The following is a 21,984-nucleotide window of genomic DNA, read 5'->3' as shown; positions in this document are numbered from 1 at the left end:
AACCCAATGGATTATTAGAAGCTCGAACCCAACCCAGGTCTTGGCGGGTCGGGGCGGGTTGGGGCGGGTTTCGCGGGTTGGGTTTAACAAGTCTAATATTGCCCAAGGCCTTCAAGACAAGCCTGTAGAAATTGTAGATTTATTTATAGGGCGTCATGTAAGGTCATGATAGCATTTGTTTTTTTATTTATCTCAGCAATGTAGGTTTGCTCAAGCAAAGTCTTATTCTTGACTATGGCAGCGGTTGACGAAAATACAAAGCATGGTAGGGATGACGGAGGTCGGCCGCGCGGGGTTATCTAGGTGAATCATGTGACCTCAGGCACCAAGGCATAAACTGCATATCGAATGGCGGCGAGGCCGTGACACTTGTCATGTAGCTAGGCATCTCATAAGCACTTTTACGTGTACAGACGCTATTACGTTGGGCCATAGAAAAAGACAGGCAGTGAACAAGGTATTGATAAAACTGAAGGCCTTCGCATAGAATAAAATGAAGGGCGCTGGGCTTGAGCCCCCCTTGGACAGAAGAAGTTGGGACCATTCAGACAGTCGTGCCAAGAGAGAGGGAAAGGTATGAAGACAGCCCTAACAGGACCATTACCCTTGTAAGTTCAGTCCTCTCTGCCTTCACATGTGTGAAGGCTGATTCTAGACTATGCTCACTACGCAAGGCAGTTACTTCTTATCCTAGTCCTTTTCTGTATCTTTATATCTCGCCGCCAGCTCTTGCCAGGTTATCCTCAACGGTGTGGGATAGCAGAGTGCCTAGAGCGCCATTAGTATAGTTCATGGACAGGCAGAATATACCTACCAAGTCTTCTTGGGATGGAAACCATTGGTCATTTGAGTTGAATATACAGATCTGTCCCTTTTTTCTTAGCCGAACTACTAACATGACATCTGCATCACATTCTTGACTGAATTCAAAGGCTTTCCGAAACAGAGTGTCTCCTCGTCGCCGATGTTGTTGGCCTCTTGCTTTGGGAGTATTGGACATGCGACAACGGATTGTTTTTGCCTTTGCCATTATGGGATGATTCTAGACTGTTATTTCAGAGCAGATAAAAGGGTGGCTATGCCTGGTCTAAGACCGCGGAATGTCCTGTCTTATATGTCTTTCGCGCTCACCCCCTGCAAGGTGAGTATCCTACACTTGAAGGGTGAGCATTACGCGACTGACTTCAATTAGGTAAAAACACAAGAGCAATCCCTAAGCTCTACAAAGGAAGCTATGTCTGTTCAGGATAAGTGCACCTGCCAAGTCTCTATTAGTAGTCTACTGGGGTGAGTAGGGTGATTTGTGGGTGATCAACTAGCGTTTAAAATATAGTTAAAAATCAACCCTTTCGAAAAGTGTTCAAACCATCAGCAGGATAAGAACCTCTGGTAGCTACAATTAGGGAAGATTTCTATCAGTTCCCTTCATCATGAAAGTTGAGCATCATGTTGAACGGGTAAATATCGGTTATGATCCACCACACATATTAAACCATGACCCACAAGGAGTGGAACCCAATCATCTAAAATCCTTGAGAATCGAGGTTCAAATCTTGGTGGCTGATGAGGACGAATGAACCAGCCAAATGCCCAGTCCTTGACGGCAGTCTCTCTCTGACGGCCGTCTCTCTCTGACGGCAGTCTCTCTCTGACGGCAGTCTTTCTCTGACGGCAGTCTCTCTCTGACGGCAGTCTCTCTCTGACGGCCGTCTCTTTTATGACGGTAAGAATCTTGAGAATTTCCTCTCATGAGGAAATCAGCCATGTGGGGTACTCCATGGAAGCAAAGGCCAGACATGAAGCAGTACAGCACGTGAATTAGTTCATGGAGAGGTATACCTTCTAAGATAGTTTTCTCAAACCCGGTTTGAACACAAGACCTGCGAATATATTTCTGTCCTAGATCACGGCAGACTGCATACTTGAGGATATACATAATATCCTAGATACTATATTTGGGAAAATGAAGCGACGCTATCAAGCTACTAAATGGAGACGTAGCTTTAGCAGCTGTAAAAAGCAGATGCATGTGTTAGGTGACATGTCTAGATGGATCTTCCTATCTAATCGTGCCGTATGTACAAGAAGGAATCGGCCTCAGCTGACCTGATCTCTCATCGCTGAAGAAGAGAAAGCGGGACAGGACAGATCAGAGATTGGATATGGATGGGGAGCCACGTGACCACAGCCGCGCACGCTACCCGGTGCGTTATGGGAGCATCCCATAACAGCATGCTTCCCGGGCCGTGGCTTGCCTCTTTTGTCTGCGGACCGCCTTCCTCTGCCGACCTGCTTTGTCTCCAGTCCGCCTTCGTCCCCAGTCATCCTTCGTCCCCAGACCACCTTCGTCCCCAGTCAATCACAACGGCATTGGGTCACGAGACTAGCAGTGAACCCTTCATTTAGACTTAGGCATCCACCCTGCTTCTTACGACTCAATTCTAGTTCATCTTAACATTAGGTGAGTTCGATCCTACCACCACAGTATCTAAACATCTATCGTGTACAGGAATCATTATAGGAGAGATTGGGAAATTCTAGAAGGATGCGGAAGAGTATAAGAAGAGAAGAAAGCAGGAAAACCCAGCTCATCGTCGCTGCTGAACTGGATAACGTAATGCACAAGTACATGTTCCGTACAAGCAAGCGGCAGGTACCAGGCTGGATTAAGGACAGCTTTACATTCTCTACTAGCTGTCACTACTGCTCATGTTTGTAGAACCTGCTGTATTAGCTAGGATGTACACTGCAAGGCACACGACCGTTTCGGTCTGAAGCCTTCACTGGAGATCTGCCTGGGGTTCTAGGTTGAGGCCAGGCTTAGGCTCGCGGTACGAACACTTGGAGGGTCGGAGAGACAAAAGCTGAGGACTAGGGTGGCAGGCCCAGGTGCTGATGACCAAGGCGGTACGATTGAGTGCGTAGACCTAGTGATGTAGCACCAGGCACACCGGACCTTGCGCCTTTGACCTGGCCGATCGGCCGACTGCGGTCGTACGACCCGCACGGTGGGACGACCGCCAACTGGCGGCTAGACCCCACGCAAGATCATTTGCATCACAATTCCAGCTCTTGTTCGGTCTAGCTTGCTGTGAACAGCATTTAAACAATAGCAGCTTTTAAAGAAGAAATGGCATAATATATTACATCATGATTTTTTAGTCTCATGTGGGTGGAAGTATGATATATTTATTCTTTGTTCCCTAGATTTGGTTGTGTTTAGTTTCCAAGTTCCTCCTATATATGGCTGAGATTAAACGTTGGATTCACCAATATCAACAAGTCTAACTATGAACTCAATGATGAAGGCCAGTCCCAAAGCTCGCTTGCCGCCCAAGCCAGGCACAAATAGGAGAGTGTCGATTTGTTAAAGCACTAGCTAGATATATAGGTCCTAAGAAGTTTGCAAGCAGGCTGTGGAGGTATTTTCTGCAACTCCGGCCATATTGATCATCCTTACCTATTGTTAAAGGCTGGAGAGAAGCTTCCTGATAGAGAAAGACAAATAGCATGCTCCGGCTCCATAAAATCACATAGATACAAATGCAGATAGGTAGTTATGCCGTAATTGAATCTGTTATGACACGACGTCAAAGCCTCGCCAAGCTCTATCACGGGACAATGACAACCAATGAAGGGGAAGGTTGACGTGAAGGCCAGCCATCAAGAACAAAGAAGGACGACATAAGACGAAAAGCATTATATCATCAGATCACGTGATATATAGGAAGTAGGGACTATGGGAAACGTAGGAACCTACGCATGGGAGTTGAAACAAACAAGAAACTAAACGTGTAGATATTGTAAAGGAAATTGTTGAGGCAGCAAAAGCAAGGGGATTTGGGGTCCATAGGTGCTTGAGGCCGGAGACGCAGAGAAAATCTATATCGGGCCCAGGGCGGACAACGGGCGGCGTGAGACAGTCCCATGCATCCTCTCAGCATGGTTTAGTAATGCTGCCTTGCTCTCCAACTCCTCCTGGCAGATGCTGCATCTAACCCGCATATCTTTTGGATATGGAACGACATGGATGTCGATAAAGTGACGGGTAAGGGATCCAGGGGTATTGTAGTTTTTAAATCGCTTATTTTCTGGCATTCGAGGATTTCCAAGGCAAAGAAAGCAAACTGTCGGGCGTTCGTCGCGATTCTTCACGCAAACAGATGCAACTGCTTGAGAAAGAGTGGTTGTTTCCCTGTCAGGCAAAGGGCAATGTTGCCTTTTTGCAGGTGGAGTAGATGGTAAAGCATCTACAGCAGGACGCTTCCGCGAAGCATTTGGTCGTCTGACGGGTGATCCCTCTTCCACGTCACAGAAAGCAATGACAGCATTGATAGCAGCAATCCGACGCTGATATTCTTTTTCAACAGTTGAACCTGGCGCGGTCAAGATGGTATCGATTAGAATCATATGCTGCGGGGTCATATACCCGGTTCGCTCCAGAGCCCCCTTCACCTCACTATCCAATAACTTCCCAGAAAGCTGCCTCTCGCTGTCAATCACCGGCTGCTCATTCTTATATCTTTCCAGATTCTCACGGACTAAGCGGTTTCGTTGCCGTTGCCACTCATTCCGAAACACACGCTGCGCCCGGCAATATCTCTGGCTTGCTCGCGTGTACTCTTTCTTGCACTTCGTCAAACTGTCAAGTGCCTGTCGAGTGGGAGGCGGTAGCTCCTTAACTTCTTTGTGATGTGCATAGTCCCCAAAGTTTTGCTGAAAGTCCTGTTCTGCCTTCTCGAAAGCGCGCTTCATCTTGTCCTGGTATTCTTTTCTTTCAGAGACTCGGTTCTGCAGAGCACGCACACAAGGGATTTCATTGACACAGCGAGTGTCCTCAAGCCTGTAAGGTCGGCGGGGATCGATCGACCGGCTCATCGATGCTGCGAACCGCATCAGCTGTTTCTGAGATGGCAGCCCCCGAACAATCGCCTGAGCATCAACATGGATGCCGACACTATAATGTTTAACAAAGGTATTGATGCTAGCATGCTGCAACATCACATTCTGGAGCTCGTTTGTAACTTCCGCTGTTTGGCCAAGGCAATGGCAATGTTAGTAAGAACATGTCCATTTTAGTTGTGAACAAGGAGACTCACGACTGTCATTGAATGCTTTTGCAGCTCCATACCGCAGTCCGTAGGGCTTGGTGACCTGTTCAAACCCTGTGATTTCACCTCCCCGCTTCATTCGATATCGCAGTGCTCCTTCTGTTAGTTGCTCCCCCAACAGGATTCGAATACCGTCTGGTTCGCGGACGGCCTGACAGAACACAAATTGATCAAGAATTTCATCTTTTAATTTCAGCTCTTGTTGTCCAAGTCCATCCAGGACACCAAGTTTATACAAGTTTTCAGGACAGTCCAACACGAGCCCATCCTCTGAGAAATTCTTGAACCCCTGAATACGAAACAGCATCCCTAGAAGGAACACATGAGGGCTCAAGACCAATGTTGGGTCAAAGATAATCTCAGGAATGGGAAAGGTATTCCTGTAAGACAATAAAATATTAGCCACAAAACACCGTGCGACACCAGAGCCATTCAACCCTAGAATTATAGGTTTGAAACTCACTTTTCCTTCTCGCCCAGGAAAGTCTTGGTGAACTCCGGCGTGAAGTAAATAAATAACTGGGGACGCCCTCCATCCGGATTACGGATTAGAGTCAGCACAAGGTCCCGATAACGCAAGTTAAGCATAGCCCCTGGTCGGCAACCAGTGATGGCAGCCAGCTGGCAGAAGAGCAGCAGTTGTATCCGAAGCCACCCAAACTGAAATGTCATCTCTGTCGTTGACAGGAGCACGCGGGCGAATTCTGCTACGTCTTCGATGAACATAGTTGCCTTCGGTCGACGTCCGTTTTTAAGGCCTTTCTCCTGAGCAACGATCGCCAGTACCTGTAGACTATTAGCCAGACCCAACATTTGTCAGGTCATCGGCCGCTTACATCCAGAATCTTCACAGTGAGGTCTTTGTTTAGGCCCTGCCCAACCTCCGCCTTGTAAACCAGGTGCCACCATTTCCAGAAGGTCTCTAACGAGCTTTTGTATTGTATTCCTGGTGTCCGGCCTCCCTTCTTGTTTCGTCGCCGATCGCATCGCCAGGAGAAGAACGCTTTGAAGAATCGGACGGTTTCCTCGGAGTCAGAAAGCCAGTGAAAGCGTTCAATCGGATCGTGGTTTCCTTCGTAGCAGAATCTAAAAAGACTATTAGTTAGGAGGATTATTGGAGTGTAGAGCCCAGTGACTTCTCACCGGTCCCAGTAATCCCGTGTTTTGTCTAAGCTAGCCTGGGTTCTTGGACTGTATCGCTTCTGTCGGAGTTGCGAGACATCAAGGCATTCAGCCTCTTTAAGGTAGTACGCTGCAGGGCGTTCCTGTTCGTCCTCATTATCCAGGATTGAATCATTGTCAGAATCATCCTCCAGATCATCATCACTTTCTTCTTCGGGTGCACTGTCCAAGGTTTCATCATCGGTGCTCTCGTCAGAGAAGATGCACGATACATCGGTGCTGGTGCCGCTGTCATCATCCGACCCGACCGCTCGACTGATGTGTCGCATGGCAGACAGATGAGGGAGGAAGGGTTTGTTGGCTGCGAGAAAGCGTAGAGTAGGATGAACAAGGTTGATCGTGAAAACAGGAAATAAAGGACAGATAATTCCTGGGGAAGGTTGTACGGAGGCCGCTCGACAGCAGAGGAGAGAGGGGGAGAGTCATGGCTGCTGAAGGCTTTAAAAGAACTGGAGGGAAGACGGTCGCAAGGGGAGCCGAAAATGGCTCCCTCCTCAGAAGACTGGGGGATGTTGAAAGATGAACTAGCCCCTCAGTCAGCGGCAGCGTGGTGCATGGGCGTCAAGAGGAACCAGGCACCAGGACGACCGACGAGCGCGGGCCGTGGTGGTAATTTTGTTGGCCGTGCGATTATTTACACGTGATGCCAAGACTGCTGAGCGTTAGCAGGTCGCGTAAAACGGCGTCAAGGGTAGCCGTTTTTGGCTGCTGGATAACTGTTTCATCGTTAAAGGAAGTATTTATAATTATTCCTACCTGATATTCTGGGCCCTGGGAATATCTTTATGTATAATAGGGTTTATATATATAAAGCCTATGCTGTATAGCAGCTCCTGCAGATATAGGCATAGAGGTTATAGTATAGCCACCATGATTCTTGCATCTAAATCCTATCAAGAATTTATTGGCGCTTATAAAAGTAAAGATTTACAAACTTTATCCAGAGCTAGAGAGGGCACTAGATCCAAAGATACTCTGCAACTGCTTAGTCAAGCAGCTCAAGAGGCCCGGAATGTGATTATAAGTGGGTGCTTAATAATTTATGCCATGATGCCCTATCGCGTTCAGTAATTCTGCAAGCAGGCGGTTGGTATACAGGGTACTCAGCCACAAGTAGCCTTGTGCCAGCTACATTGGAAGGCAGAATCTGATTATACTAGCGCTTACTGTGGGGTATTTGAGAATGCGATTATTCTTGACATACCACTGTAGTACCGGATAGGACCGTAGCGGGTCTATGGACGGAAGGAAGGGCAGGCAGCTGGTATATTAAACGGTGAAATACGATGGGAGATTCAATCTAGTATAATGATTCTGTGCAATGGCATCTCTAGCCAAGGCTCCGTCGACCCCTATGAGGCGTAGCTGCCAGTACTGCCGCGCGCGCAAGGTTCGATGTTCTGGCCAGAGTATCTGCGATGCCAGAGTAGCTGCGATATGTGTCGGCAAAAAGGCAAGGTGTGCGTCTACGATGCTGAGAGCATGCGAGGTCGACGGAAATCCTCAGTGCCCCAGTCGAACCTGATGATCCCTGAGCTGGGTTTGCAGCAGCTGGATTGCAGTGAGCCGCTGCCGCGAATAGCTTATGCAACTATAGGGCAGGAGCTGGAGAGGATATTCCAGCAAAATATGAGCATTAGGCCGGCGGCTCTAGACGCGGCCAACGCAGGTGAACAGCAACGAGCAAAGACATTGCTGTTTTCCATTGCCCTCTAGATGCTGGAAATGTTGTTACTTCAATTTGGCCATCTCGGGTTTAACGTGGAGGAGCACCGGCCAAGATTCTGCGCAACGTGTCTTCCACAAATTACAACAGAGAGCATGTTTGAACAATATGATATTGGTCAGACGGTCCCTGTCAACAGTCCATTAGCCTCGATTGACTCAGATTGGATGAGGCAGCTCATCGATATCTGGTTCTGCATCCACCCATTCTCCGTTCTTATAACTAAGACCTTCCTGTTACAGAAAAACAAGGACGGAGTCTATGGCCAGGCCTTACTAGCCATTCTTCTTTCTGAAGCAATAGCAATTCTGGTCACGTAGCCGAATCGAACAGCCCGTCGCTGCTGGCGGAAAGCGCCGCGCTGGCCGAGTGGTCTATCTCTCAACTGTGCGCGCTAGCTGTCAAAGACATGGACATCAGCACTCCCAGACTCTACTGCTACTGGGCTGCCATCAGTTACAGCTCTATCAGACGCACGGGGCCTTGAGCTATATCCAATTGGCAGCTCAGATCATCAATCATCTGCGCGGCCGTCTGCCCGAAGCACCCAACACTGGCTTTAACCGCAGTCAAATCAACAGTTTCCAGATTGTCGATGTGGAGCACGAAATCCTACAGAATATGGACTCGGTCACTTCCTCAATGCGGTTGTGGATGCTGATGCAAACGAAAGATGGGCATCCACCAGTCGAGAAACTGGGAGAAATACCCGCCAGCTTCCCACCAGTCGACGAGCTCTCGTCTCGCATGACCGCATTGGACATTGCCTCGGGCCACGGTAAAAATGCAGCCCTTCATCACTCCAAACCGCCGTCAACTGACATTTGTTCCATTGTCAACCATCCGGGCGCAGGCGACGATAGCCCGGCTCCTGTGGCCGCTCAGTCAGCTCACGGCAACCCTGGGCCACGTGTACGTTCTAGCGCACTCCTACTCAGAGACCACAAGGTCTCATGAGGAAGTCCAATCCCAAACGCGCCATTTACATCAGCTGCGTCAGCTGGCTGGCAACGGGTTCGACAAAGAATCGTTATGCAATAGAATCCACCTCTACCTGCGGGAGGCTGGGCACAATGCAAGAGGCAAGGTCCAGCAGTTCCCTCCAGGCGATCGTTGAAGTCACCTACCTCACCGTTATGATCCAAATGCTCTTCCCACACGGACTCTTTGACAACTGGGCTCTAACCGGGTATGTTCTCTGCGACTTCCTTACCGAGGCCGCGTCCCTCTTGAACACGATTTCTTCTTCCACGAGAGACAACCCTTCACTCAAGGCCGACGCTGTCGGGTGTTTTACCACCGCTGCTGAGATCTTCGCTTTGGGTTTGGGAATCTGCGTCCGCGCAATGCAGTACATCAGTTCGCGTCAATTGACTGGCTCCGAGGCCGAGCAAGATCTGATTACCGCGAACAGTGCCGGCTTGCTTGAACTTCTTCTGCAAATGCACCAGATAGCCAAAAGTGAGGTCATCATGCAGACGAAACGCATTGATTCTCTTCTGCTCTTCTGGATAAGCTGCACAGCATCACCATTGACACTAATGTTACCCGAGTCAGCACATACAACGATCCCGAGCCTCATAGACAGACTCAGCCTTGCACAGAGTCTATCTTGCAGCTGGACACTTGGAATGATCATGAGCTGGCCGTCTGGTCTCAGTTCCCTTTTTCGCCCTAGCTGTGGGAGTTTGAGCTGGCATAGTCTACTACTTTGTGAAAGCAAACTACCTTAACGCCCAGTATATAGCATGACCTGATGACCCATAACGATTTCTACGAACGGGATGAGCCGATATAGAAAAATAGATTAAAGCCTACGGCATAGTGACAAGACAGGTATGGATTATATCCACGAACATTTCTATAGTATACCAGGGCCGTAGGCTCTTTAAGGGGACGGCCCAGGGACTCTTCCCATTCTGCACTGCTTCTGTAGGCGCAGCGGTATATCACAAAGCCGCAGGCTATGCTCATCTCCTGGTTCCCATCTCACGGTTCTGGACACTGTCCGTTGGAAGTGAAAGTCTCCTGTTAGATAATATCAATGGGTTCATTACCTTAGTCCATTTCTCATGCGTTGCTTCTCGCGCTCAAAACAGTCATGATGATTGCGACTTTTCGGGCCTTTATTTTGCTTGTGTTTGTGAATTTCTGAAATACCTCCAAGTGGTATTCGTCGAGGTTGCAGCTCTGCCCGCTCGAAATCAATAAACATTATCCGACCATTTTCCTCGACCATGTTGCCGGGTATGGGGTCACCTTGAAGCACATTGAGTTCGTGAATTGTCTGCAAGGATTTCTCGGCCTTCTGAACTTGCTGAGAGCGATAGGGATCGTGCCAGTTTGCAAGGGTTTTGCCGGCATAACTCATGAACATGAGATGCACAATCTCAGCAATACCATCATAAGAGAATGGGCGGCGAAGTCGCAGGCTGCCTAGTAGTACTGGAACGTATACTCCTTGGATTGAAGTAAGGTGCGAGTAAATGAGCTCCTCATGTTTCAAGCCTGCAACAAACTCGACTGGCGTGCCTTTTTCCACAAAGGTATATCCATGGGACCACAGTATGAATTTAAAAGGTGCCCCGCAACTCCCGTGCACATGTAATGACTCGCACCCTAGCTGTGTATCAAGCTGCTGAATGTCGCTGAAGAATCACCGGTCCAGCCGACAAATAAGATCTGCTGGGGTCAAGATGTCAGTCCACCCCATAAGCCGAAACATTCGGACACTGCCGATCCAACTGTCCTCCCTTAACCAAGCCCAGAAGACACTGCTGGGAGCAATATTCCCTGGATTTACCTTTGGAGCCTGAGCTTAGGGGTTCTTCTGATATGAAACAGGATCTGGCAGACTAGCAAGCCGGCGCTCTCATCGTGACCGGCTTGGGATATTAGCATCAAAGTCATCGCCGGCATTGATATCGGGACTTAGAGTGCTGGTATCCTGCGAAGTATTACAGTACATGACACGAGCAGAGTTTGACATTCTCTTAACTGTAGACACATGGTAGTATTGGTTTTGACTCCGCGTCGGTGGTTTGAAATCAGAAGAGGGGATATCCTTCTCTAATATATCGTCAAGAAGACTGTCATGTACCATGTCCCAAATATCCAGATTCCAGGCTGCTAGGACTGTCCAAGCAATGTCTCAGGGAGGTACTCATAAGGCACAGAGAGTGAAAGCCAATACCTGGCCCACAGCAGTCAGGTGCAGTCGGTTATTATTACTAGGGTTGCCAGTCCATCCCATTGTGGGACCAACATCTTTTTCCGGTACTGACAGGTAGTAGTAAACTCTGGAAGGGTTGTCATGCAACACACTGGGAGAAATAAATGCTTTACCAGTACATACATAGCCATATTCTAGACCAGCCTGAATCTTGTGCGAAAAAGTTTGAGCTATCACTGCTGCCACAACATGACGGCAAATGACTTCTGGTGATCCGTCTTTCTGCAAGCGAACCACCTCGTCGAAATCCATGTCTTGAAGTCCGGCCTTGATATGGGAAAGAGAGAACTTATGGGGTGCCTTGTACCCGATGATATATGCCGGAACCTTTCCTTCCTGGCCCTTGTTATAGACACAGAACTGATCTGCTCGAGGTTTGGACCAAGGCTGACTTGCCTTCTTCCTTCTCTTTGGTGGTTGGGCTGAAGCATTGACGTTGGCCGATTCCGCGGTCAGACGGCTGAAGCGTCGCAGATGCATCCTGGCTTAGGCTTAGAGAGCTCGTACCCCACGGTATGTTCGAATCGTCCGTCAGGGTATTGGTGTGGTTTTCGAAAGCGACATCTCCATTCAGTTTAAAAGTGCGTCGAAGATGAGGATTTGCATATAGGCTGCCGGATAATGGAAGAGATATGGGATTCTATGGCCTGGCGTTTAAAGTAACTCAGGTCTAGCCCTGAGCTTGCATCTTGCCCCGCACCTCTTTTCCATATTCCTTCAATGCTGCTAGGGACGTGAGTTCAGCCACAAAATCAGTGCTCATTAGGTCGGCCCATATCGACATCTGTTCATCGGGATAGCTGGTCCTCTCGAGAATCTTAGCCGGGCGGAGTCTGCGGTCGGCGTTCGCAGAATTGCTTTTGGTAGACGAGTCTCTCTCTCTGTGGATGGTCAGACCAATAAGTGCAAATGGCAGGCATCGAGAATTCAGGAAGTGTGGTGTTCCGAAGCTGGACCCGCTGGACCCTCAGCTATTCCTTGGCTTGCAATCGTAGTTGCTGAGCTTCAGCTAACAATCACTGTTCTTCTGCTAACATTTCTTCTGCTCGCTGTCGCTGTACTTCCTCAGGCGCCGGCGCAGCTCCTGTATCTCCTCCTGTTGAGACATTCCGCATGCCGTCGAATAAGTGGCCGATAATAGGAGACGGTAGTTTTCCTGGAACAAACATAGTAATCAAAGGTGAAGACAGTTAATGCAGGTGCGGTCGCGGGCGTGCGTCCGCGAAGTTGACTTCGATTTAGTTATCTTCTGCACCCTCAATATTCAGTAGTGGCCGTCGCTACCGAAAAGTGCCCTCTCTCCTGCCGCACCAACAACTCCTATTGAGCCTCACACAAAATACTCGGGAGAGGTCTGATCATTCTGCCCGCATTGTCCGCTTATTTACTACGAACTACAATCCATTAATCAATCATACCCAAAATAAGTGTGGGGAAATGGCTGTATTTTTTGGACTATGCTCAAGTAATATACTACCCTTTCAGCTCTATCTTATAGTCTATATTTGAAGATTCATATGCTTACTTTCTTGACCTAGATTCTCTGGGAAGCTCTGGATTGGCTCTACAGAGTACTCTGAGTTTAGTTGAAGTTCAATGATCTCCGCTTGAGCCTACTTTAGTTCGGCGCGAAAACTTGGAATCGAAGCACATTCAGCATTCAGTGATCAGGTTGGAAGCATATGCATTCACCTTTTCTTTTTTCCAAAGCTGTTGCCTGAACCTTTTGAAAATCGTGATAATTGACAAGATCTGGAACTCAAGTCCAAACAGACCACCTTTTTACTGCTGATTAATCCATGGAACCGTTACGGACGGGGAATCCCTGGCCCGATATTGACTCGAGGAACTCATATGAAAGGCGGAATGGCAATCTATCAACACCAAGCCGGCTCCACCCAGCGGATTGAATTGACGTTTTCAGAATGCCGGTGGAGCGTAACCGACATCAACAATCTCTTGAAGATGTTTGGAGTTTCCAGCCAATGGCCTAATGCCGCATCAGAGCCAACTTGCGCGACTGATATTCGACCGGTTTATGAGACACTATGGGCTCGACCAGGTTTCACGTCGCGGGTACAAACCTGCTGCTCTTATTCAGGCTGTCCTCGATAATATTTCATCTAAGGATGCATTTTTGATTCCCTATTTTCTTTCCTCTATGAGGCTTGTTGCGCGAGAACAGATGATACTCACGACACGGATAGTACTCGTTACCTGCGGTTTCTTGAGGATTTCCCGTTATGGAGTTTGGACAATTCGAAGAGCATTCGAGACGCGACTGAAGACTTTGCTGAGTATATTGTGGAGACCCTTTACTTCCGCGTACTCCTTCCTGTCTTTTCTGTATAATCTTTGCGAAAGAACAGTACTAAATACCGGGAGTTGCAGTCAGAGCTTCGTCGGTCAAGACACCACAACCAACACCCACTTCGCTTTCTGCTTTACCAGCGGCCACAACTAGTTCAAGACAACGAATATCCACACTAAGGCAATGCTGTCTCGTACGCGATCGTCACCGATGCGTGGTTTCACGAAATTTTGATCGACGCGAAGCCGAGAGGCGTCTCAAGCAGGACGGTGAAGATTGCACAAATGATGATGGAAACCTTTTACGAATGGAATCAAACGACCGATTTCAATCTCTGGAGGTTGCCCACATTCTACCGCATTCTCTTACGTCAGTCACTTCTGAAGATACGGACCTGGTACGGAGATTATAGATCGGAACTACTTGCTGAGATACCTCCAGAATGATTCGAAGAGAAACACTTCGCGGTTATTGAATACGTTCGATGACGGAATCACCCCTTTTATCGAGCACCCGAAGATCGATAGTCCCATAAATGCTTTGACCTTAACCCACGAGTACCATCGACTCTTTGGCGCTTTCAAAATATATTTTGAGCACACAGGCAACCCATACGAATACGAGATCAAGTCTACCGAACAAAAATCTTTCCTAAGCAATCCATTGCTACCAGTTGTTCGGACATTGACTTTGAGTTCTAACCGTACTATTGACCTACCTTCTCAACGACTCCTTGCCGTCCACCGTGCGATTGCGCTCATCGTCAAGCTCAGCGGCACCGGAGGTTATAGAGGATATCCTCCGTGATCAAGGAGGGAATGCAAGAGCGGATGGTTCAATGAATTTGGGACAGATAATGAGACTTCGACTTGGCGGTTGGCTAGAAACGAGTGTCTATTAATGCCACAATCCTCATCCAGTTACACTTTTTATAAACCCTGGAGTATGCGAGCCGTAGACTGTTCCGGCTGCAATAATCTGGCCCATGCTGCATTAAGTAAGTCAACCCGTATGATTGCCCAAAACCGCTGAGTATTAGGCAAGACATCGGCTAACCCCTGCTTGCAAGCGCATTTGCTCTATGCTCTGCAGATGGTGGAAGAATTGCAGTATCCATCACTGACATATAGTTTGGCTTTGGCCACTTTCCAGAATGCCGAAGCAGCTCCTGAATAGAATTTTCAAGACAGAGGCATTATTAGATTCCTGGAAATCACAGGACAAGGATCCCATCCTGCGTATAGGCTGGAAGGATTTATACCGCTGATCACGCTGGAGTAGCCGCTTGGGAAGGTGCTGTATGTAGAGGAGCCCAGCCTGCTTGTCTAGAGTCTATTCTCTTGTCTAGGTTTATCAACAAATATTAAGGCGATACAGTGAGAAACCCAGAATCTAGTAAGCATATACATCTTGTAAATCTGCATTGCGTTCTATAGCTTTGTATTCTTCCAACTTCTCGACCCTTCGCAGTTCAGAGCACAACTGATGCTGCATGATGGAACTTCCACTTCAATGTATTATACAGAAAGATAACTGATCGGTCGAAATACAGGCATGGCTTTTCCATGAGGTGATTACAATCGCCTTGGTAATCTTCGCTGTGAAACAGCGGGGCGCCTTCGGAATCCCAATAAGCTCTGTTTGTTATCTACTTAGTGATAGTGCCGGATAGTAACCAGCAGCATTAACAATCTGAGAAAGGGTAAGTTCATTACTCAATATTATGTCATGGACACCAGTTCGGGGGAGCGGGATTGGGAGCCACCTGTTCTATGACGATGGTCGATGTACTCTTCCGGGAGGATCTTGGTGAATTGGGACAAAATGCCCACGCAGCGAGCAGTGCCTCGTAAGAGAGGATATAAGAAGTAACACACGCTAGGCCAGTCGCTGCGTCATCGTATTTCATACAAAAGCTGGTAATGGAGTAAGGATGGTCCCAAAGTAGTTTAGCGTATTTTGGTTAGGGTTTTTGAAATGAAGAATACAACCCATTAGCGCCATTTGCAACCTACTTTAAACTGGAGTTAGCGAAGGAGCATTTGCCAGGGGCCGAGGCAAGGAGAGAAATTCTGCCCTACTAGAGCCAGGGCCCTCGTTTAGGGCAAGAGGAACTGCAACTAGACCTTCTGTCTGCTTAGTGAAAAAAGGCCCACGGGTATATTAGCCCTATCTTACACTGACCGTCTGCTTGTGCCCATCATCTGCTTCTCCTCCTGATCCTAAAAGTCACTACTGCTGTTCTATAGATATGTAAACCCTAGTACTGCATACCCCGGACAGCCAAGGGGCTGGAAATAGATAATTGGTATGGCTGTTCTTAAGGGTCATACCGACCCGTGCGTGGAGAGTACTGTGCGCAAAGATGGTCCAAAGCACTGAATCGGGAAATCTGACGTGCCACGTACCATCCTGATTTCAGTGCGTGTATCAGGCCTGTAGGGTTGGTGAGGGTGAGAAGAGTGGACTCTTTAAAGCACCTCGTCCTTGCCTCCTGCCTTGGGGAAGGTACTGGATAGCGGCAGTGGGAGAATACTGGAGCCCAGAGTCGTACTATGAAAACCTTGAAAACCAATTAACGACCTAAAGACTAATATGACTATACTCTGGCATTCTTTGTTTAATGGCAGATGAGTCGCTGAAGCGTAGGTTGAGGTCAGGCTATTCAAAGGCTGGATAGACGAGACGGTACCAGAATATCAACCAATAGGGCTCCTGAGGGTTGAACCAGGCACCAAAGCCCTCTACCGCTCAATGCGGCTCAGGTTTTCAAACAGTATGAAGGAATAATTTGGGAGGGGGTGGTTTAATCTGGATCTATCCTTGTCGTTAGCACAAACATGCAGCCAACAACTCTTCCGTCGCCACTATGGTAGATGCATAAGAGATAAGGCTTGGGACTGTTGGACGAGGATAAAAGGACCTAGAAATGGGAGGGTACAGTATAGGATACTGCCCGGGTCAGGGACATAAACGGCGCGCATGGTCTGGAGTCCATGATCAGCGACTCCAGTCCATTACACCCAATAGCTCCCTCTGTTCCTGTCAACATGGAATTGAAACCCAGCTTGAAAGAGCCCCTGATGTCGCGTCTTATCCTGATCAAGCCAACGTTTCCAACCTCTTTTTGGCTGGCTGATTCCCGCTATAGCTGGTACCCCCGTGTTCCTTAACAGAGTCAACTTTGTTATCCCCGAGCCCAAATGACAGCTGCTATTGAAAATTTGGTTGCTGCCGACTGTCCCTTCTACCAGACGCCAGCTGCAGTAAGCTTCACTTTGACTGAATCAGCAAGCACCCGCGTAGTAGGCATGATCATAAGCGAGACCCGCTTTCATCCAGTCCCGGCCGCTCAATTCCACCTTGAATCGGGCCAGTACATATTGTGCTGCATGTCCAGACCACACTCTGGTGGCTACCAGAGTTACAGCCTGGTCTGCCAGCTGCCAATAATCTCGACCTCTGCCGGAAGAACCGGCGTTTTGAGCCCCGGTTGGGAGATGTCCACCATGTTAGAACCCTCAACCTGAATTCATTGGCTGAAGCCGTCGTTATGTCCTGGCATTAGGACCGGGCGCGCGATCATCTCTTAGATGGTCTATAGGCCTACATCATGTGCTCTTTAGCAGACAGGTGAAGGCATTGCCACGCAGCTTAGACCATAGTTCCAGCTTTCAGGCGACTGTTCGAATGAGCGAATTCCTGATGCAGAGTCTGTTTATCAGGAGATGAGAGTACTCCACAATGGACTTGCCTAAGCTAACGAGCTTGGTCTCTTATTTAACAATACCTGGCAGCCGCCAGATAATAAATGAGCTACCGTCAAAGAGCGCAGCCTCATACTAACTTGGTGGCATTGAAAGTTGTTTCCGAGAATATGGTTGCGCTTTGCTATTAAATTGATGGTTCGCGCTGAAGCCTGCTTGAACCCTTTCCTAGAGCCTGTATATACCACAAGACTCAGAATACTCAGCCCTCGCCCGACTCGTCCTGGTTCCGGGGCTCGAGAATTTTACTGGGCAACAATTTAGTTCAGTCGCCCTTACAACTTGACGATTGCGCGTTTGGCGGGGCCGAGGGGGTTTTGACGCGCTCTCGGGTGTTGGGAGAGCTTGGTTCAGTATAATTTGCGTAATCTCGGTAAGCAGATCACTCAGCTAAAGGAAGGGAAATACTTGACGCTCAAGGGAGGCGTTAAGTGTAGTAACTATAAGTAAACTGTTAAAGGCGACCATTGGTGCTGGAATACATGAACGTTGGTTTGAGACAGACCAAATCCTTGGTCTGGCTTTCTTGGTCTCGAACGATCATGGATATGGACGGAGAAAATGATGGGATTGTTCAGTGATACAAGAAGTTACGCCGCGGATAGAAGAGGATGAAGAGGTAGGGTTGAAGCGGCGCCGACGACCAGGATACCACAGATTTTATGAAGCCTAAAAATGACACAGCAACAGAAGGTCTCATGACTCCATCAAGGTTAACCCTTTAATTATTGATTTAAAAAATATCCCAGAAGCTTAACACCAACAAAGGGGGTATATGAATGTAAATCCCTGGTACAGAAATAGAAGAAGAACGACTGAATTTATAAAGAGCACCAACTCCAGATCCCAACTCCAATAAATAGAATTGCACTGTGAACTCAATCTGACCGGGTAACAGTCACGGTTGATCTTTGTGAATCACCCGTCCGAGCAAACGGTATTGGTCCATTGGTTGTGAATCCGGGAAGGCCATCTCTGGTTACCGACGCTGACGCAGGAGGCGAAAATAGAGTGGACACGGAACCTGCAGGATCGCCAGCATGGCCTGGGGTGAGAGGTGGTGAGATCACGGCGTATGCACCCTGAGATGACGAATGGCTAAGTCCGCCAATGGCTGGCTCTTTGTCTCGATGATGGTCTTCATTTGGAAGCGATTCTTTGGCCTCGATGGCAGGCGTGGGCGAAGACGCATCCGGTGTCGCCAGAGGTTGGCTTTTCTGTCTTTCAGTAGCCGGCACCTCGGTGTCAGTGGACATTTGTCTAGGGACATCTGGAAGCGGCGGCTCCATGTGGGAGTTGCTCGGAGAAGACTGAGATATCTTTTTGGAAGTATCAGTTAAAGGTTGCTTAGCCGTTGGCGCTTTCTTGGGAGACCGAGGAGCCCTAGATGACCCTTTAAGGATCTTACGTTTGCGCTCCTCTGCTGCCTTTCTCTCTCGGGCTGCATTCTCTTCCGGAGAAGGCACTTTCAGCTTTATGCTCAGCTTTCGTACGCCGGACGTGAGACTATCCATGTCGTCACTCGCCCTCTCGCTCCCGCCAGACGTATGCTGCGATGCCCTCGACTGCTCATCTTGAGTAGTCGCAGATAGAAACTTAGTAGGCATACGGGGTAAAGGTGGCGCTCCCTTGGGACTTGCAGAGCGTCTGGGAGTTGCAGATCGCGACGCACTAGTCTTGCGTATGGTCACTGAGCCCTGCGACAATGGCCTCGGAGGGGGTTGGTCTTCCTCAGTAGCCGAAGACATTTTGGGAGTTGTCGAGGCTGCACTCTTTCTTCGTAAAATGCGCGGCCCAGGGGACTTAGATGAGTCGCGGACAACGCTAGGAGGATCGAATGTTGTTCTGCGATTGTCCTTGTTAGTCCGGCGGGCGGGAGTCGCAGGCTCTGAAACATTGGGAGAAGAAGTCTTGGGTTTCCTTATACGGAGTTTCATCTTCTCCTCTCCTGCAGCTGGTTCCGTCGGCGTCTTCACTGCATCGCTGATGCCGGTTGCTGTGGCGTGGCGTTCACGTCTCAAGCGTGAAGCCTCAGCGTTAAGTTCTTCAGGCCGGCAGCTGCCGGTTTGTCGGTCGCTCGGTATTAGAACCTTGGACAGCTCGTGTGCGGCCACGGCCCAATTGACTGGTGGTAGAGGTGGTGACTCCAGCTCTGAGCTGGCATGGGAGCCGGTGGAGCGTCGATCCCTTGCTGGTAAGACAACCTTTGCAGAGAACGACTGAGTTGGGGCGAAGTAGGTCGGGGCTGATTTTTCTTTAGGCTTGCTGGGGGGAGGAGGCGGGTATACCAAGGCCTCCAGCTCCTCCAACATAGGCAGAGACCACCATTCCTGATCATAAGCGGCCTGAGAAGCCGGCCTTTCAGGGGGTACGGTGTCGGACAAGCCAAGGCGATCTGTCATCTCAGTCGCCAAACGGTCGATGTGACAATCATCGAGCAATTGCACACTCTGGGTATCCCCTAGCCCTGACAGGTGGCTCAAGACACCGGTCGTAAGAGCCCTATTGCTGTACCCTCCTTCCAGGACGCTTACGATCCGCCCATCAACACCAAGACCTTCCTCCTCTGCCATCCGCACAACATCGGCTGTGAATCTGGCGTAAAATTCGGTAGGAACATTGACCTTGTGCCTTTGCATACCAACGCCTTCCCATTCGCTAGCATCGAAGCCGGCCGAGATGAATATTGCCGCCTTGGGTGAAGGGCCATTGGGAACACTTGCTAGACGGTCAGTGTGCATCTTCAGAAAGCCACGAGCCTTCTCTATCAGGATAGAGTATTTCGCAGAATAGAGCTCCCAAAAGTCCTGCTCTGTCTTCCACGGTTCCAGATGTACGTTCCAGATAGATTGCCCGTGTGCTTTCTCAATGCATACACTCGCGTTGCGGATCTTATCCGCTTCGCCCATCTCACACGGGTACGAATTGATATCGTGCAAGCTAAAATACCCAATCATAGCTTTTTTGTGTGCGGCAGCATTCTTCGGAGCAGCTAACGCCTTCCTGTTCTGTTCCCAAGCGATATCCTGCGAGCCGTCACCGTGATGAAGATCAAAGTCCAGGATCGCAGCGTGGGTAAGATCATGGGTCATCGCAGCGTAGGAGATTCCTACATGAACATTGTTGATCCAGCAGAATCCGGATGGATTGCCAGAAGAACAATGATGCCCCGGAGGCCGAATACAAACGAATGCGCGTTTCGTCGGTCCTGGGTTAAATACAGCGTCTATACCTTCACACACTCCACCCAACGCTCCTTCGAATGCGTCCAGCGATTCTGAGCATAGGTATAGATCTCCTTCATGGAATACCGCCCCAGGGTTCCCGGTAGAGTTATCTTTCCCAGCACTGCGAGGCCGTACCAATTCCTTGCCGTTAAGCGCAAGGCGCGACTCAGCAGCGTCGCACATCAATTTGAGGTCTTCCATCCATTTCGTTCCGTGCACATGGGTAACTGCTGGGGAGTTTATCGCCAATGCCCGATCTGTCTTGCGGATCTGGAACGGCGGAACAGGGAGCTCGCGCAGATCCAAATCTGGGTGGGGAGCAAACAGTCCACCAGCATGTCTGCGGGAAAGCCGAACATACGCAGCGGAGATGCCAACAACACACGCCTGAACGCGCTCCGGTCGCTCAACAATCGAGCTCAACGCGGCGCGAGTAGTGCGGGGACGCGAAAAGCGATGACCATAACACGCATCATGAATGACCACCAAAGTCTCGGATTGTAAGTCGGCAGACTGATGGTGGTGGACCTCCTTTTTGAAGTGCTCAGCGGCAATCGAAGGAGCCGTTAACACAGGCTGCTCTACGGCGAGCGAAGCCTTCCTGGGCGCGGCAAGACCGCCAGCGTTCACAGAGGCGGCCGTAGGTGACGTCGCAAGAGTGGAGGACGAGCGACGCGACATGCTGGGTCGGGGAGAGGTAGGATCTCCGAGTTGGCTAGAACGGAGAGAGGCAGTAGAAGAGCGCTTCTTCAGATTAGGTGTTGATTTGCGCCGTTCATCTCTTAGCGAGCTTGCACTGGGAACGCGCCGTGGTGCTGGATGCGGCACCGGGTTGACGCCCGAACGCGCGGGGAGATCGGACGGCGATAAGAGCGACGAAGAGGAAACCGCAGACGGAGAGGCTGGTAAAGGAGTCGCAGTAAGGGACGGATCACTCAGACGGTCGGAAACGACGAAGGGATCGATGGGAGGGGGAGGGCGAGGGGGCGTTCTTGAGGGGGTTTCATTGGGAGCTGCAGACGGCTTGGACGAATCCATGACACAAAGGTCAGTCCCATTTGAATGAGAAGAAGGATACCAATCAGAGCAAATAATGAAAGTAGACAGTGAGTGTAGACAATGAGAAGATTGTTGTAGAAGCCCGTCAAGAGCAAAGAGGGGGAGCTGAGCTGAAGGGGGGAAACCAGGAGATGGAATTCACAGGCCACTTAACTACAAGACAGTCCTGATTCGGCCAGGACCCGGCCAAGGGGCAGTCGATCCCATTCTTCTCAACGACGGTGTTTCCGACCTCATCTGATACTGAATATTGAATCTACGCCATTAGCTATGCGAATTTGTATACCTCGACGAGTTCTTACTTTGTACGAAGTGCTTGGTACATTGACTCTTCACAGCTCTTGGGCGGAGCTGTACGGGCTATTTTGT

At 49.3% G+C, this 21,984-nt stretch overlaps 5 protein-coding genes across 5 annotated transcripts; 1 reads left to right on the top strand and 4 right to left on the bottom strand.

Moving 5' to 3' along the window:
- Positions 1-592: 592 nt before the first annotated feature.
- BDW70DRAFT_141807 (uncharacterized protein) lies at positions 593-1,028 on the bottom strand. The gene has a single exon (XM_073737833.1). The coding sequence runs from the start codon at positions 998-1,000 to the stop codon at positions 710-712; it is 291 nt and encodes a 96-aa protein (XP_073593283.1). The 5' UTR covers positions 1,001-1,028; the 3' UTR covers positions 593-709.
- Positions 1,029-3,587: 2,559 nt separating this feature from the next.
- Positions 3,588-6,826, bottom strand: BDW70DRAFT_141802 (uncharacterized protein). The gene is made up of 5 exons (XM_073737832.1): positions 6,255-6,826; positions 5,948-6,197; positions 5,575-5,897; positions 5,100-5,491; positions 3,588-5,030 (listed from the first exon to the last, which is right to left on the bottom strand). The coding sequence occupies exons 1-5, from the start codon at positions 6,560-6,562 to the stop codon at positions 3,883-3,885; spliced, it is 2,421 nt and encodes an 806-aa protein (XP_073593282.1). The 5' UTR covers positions 6,563-6,826; the 3' UTR covers positions 3,588-3,882.
- A 2,087-nt stretch (positions 6,827-8,913) lies between these two features.
- Positions 8,914-9,837, top strand: BDW70DRAFT_141800 (uncharacterized protein). Its single transcript, XM_073737831.1, has one exon. The coding sequence runs from the start codon at positions 8,973-8,975 to the stop codon at positions 9,750-9,752; it is 780 nt and encodes a 259-aa protein (XP_073593281.1). The 5' UTR covers positions 8,914-8,972; the 3' UTR covers positions 9,753-9,837.
- Positions 9,838-9,880: 43 nt separating this feature from the next.
- Positions 9,881-12,359, bottom strand: BDW70DRAFT_170360 (uncharacterized protein; the record flags this gene model as incomplete). Its single annotated transcript, XM_073742902.1, has 7 exons — positions 9,881-10,657; positions 10,728-10,866; positions 10,902-11,154; positions 11,194-11,732; positions 11,764-11,891; positions 11,952-12,132; positions 12,313-12,359. 7 exons carry the CDS (start codon positions 12,357-12,359, stop codon positions 10,073-10,075), a joined length of 1,872 nt encoding a protein of 623 aa, XP_073593280.1. The 3' UTR covers positions 9,881-10,072.
- Positions 12,360-17,947: 5,588 nt separating this feature from the next.
- On the bottom strand, positions 17,948-21,863 carry BDW70DRAFT_170355 (histone deacetylase hosB). Its single transcript, XM_073742901.1, has one exon. It carries the CDS (start codon positions 21,592-21,594, stop codon positions 18,208-18,210), a length of 3,387 nt encoding a protein of 1,128 aa, XP_073593279.1. The 5' UTR covers positions 21,595-21,863; the 3' UTR covers positions 17,948-18,207.
- Positions 21,864-21,984: the final 121 nt, after the last annotated feature.

The sequence above is a fragment of the Aspergillus foveolatus genome (genome assembly GCF_047715535.1).
Source record: "Aspergillus foveolatus strain CBS 279.81 unplaced genomic scaffold BDW70scaffold_52, whole genome shotgun sequence".
Classification (NCBI taxonomy): domain Eukaryota; kingdom Fungi; phylum Ascomycota; class Eurotiomycetes; order Eurotiales; family Aspergillaceae; genus Aspergillus; species Aspergillus foveolatus.
The sequence above is the reverse complement of the archived record's forward strand: the minus strand, read 5'-3'. Positions and strand labels throughout refer to the sequence as shown.

Excerpts from the sequence above, each read along its gene's own strand:
- BDW70DRAFT_141807 (XM_073737833.1), bottom strand. The coding sequence starts at position 1,000 with ATGTCCAATACTCCCAAAGCAAGAGGCCAACAACATCGGCGACGAGGA.
- BDW70DRAFT_170355 (XM_073742901.1), bottom strand. The coding sequence starts at position 21,594 with ATGGATTCGTCCAAGCCGTCTGCAGCTCCCAATGAAACCCCCTCAAGA.
- BDW70DRAFT_141802 (XM_073737832.1), bottom strand. The coding sequence starts at position 6,562 with ATGCGACACATCAGTCGAGCGGTCGGGTCGGATGATGACAGCGGCACC. Across the intron at positions 6,198-6,254 it reads ACACGGGATTACTGGGACCG|ATTCTGCTACGAAGGAAACC; the intron begins GTGAGAAGTCAC and ends TAGTCTTTTTAG. Across the intron at positions 5,898-5,947 it reads TCACTGTGAAGATTCTGGAT|GTACTGGCGATCGTTGCTCA; the intron begins GTAAGCGGCCGA and ends AATAGTCTACAG.
- BDW70DRAFT_141800 (XM_073737831.1), top strand. The coding sequence starts at position 8,973 with ATGAGGAAGTCCAATCCCAAACGCGCCATTTACATCAGCTGCGTCAGC.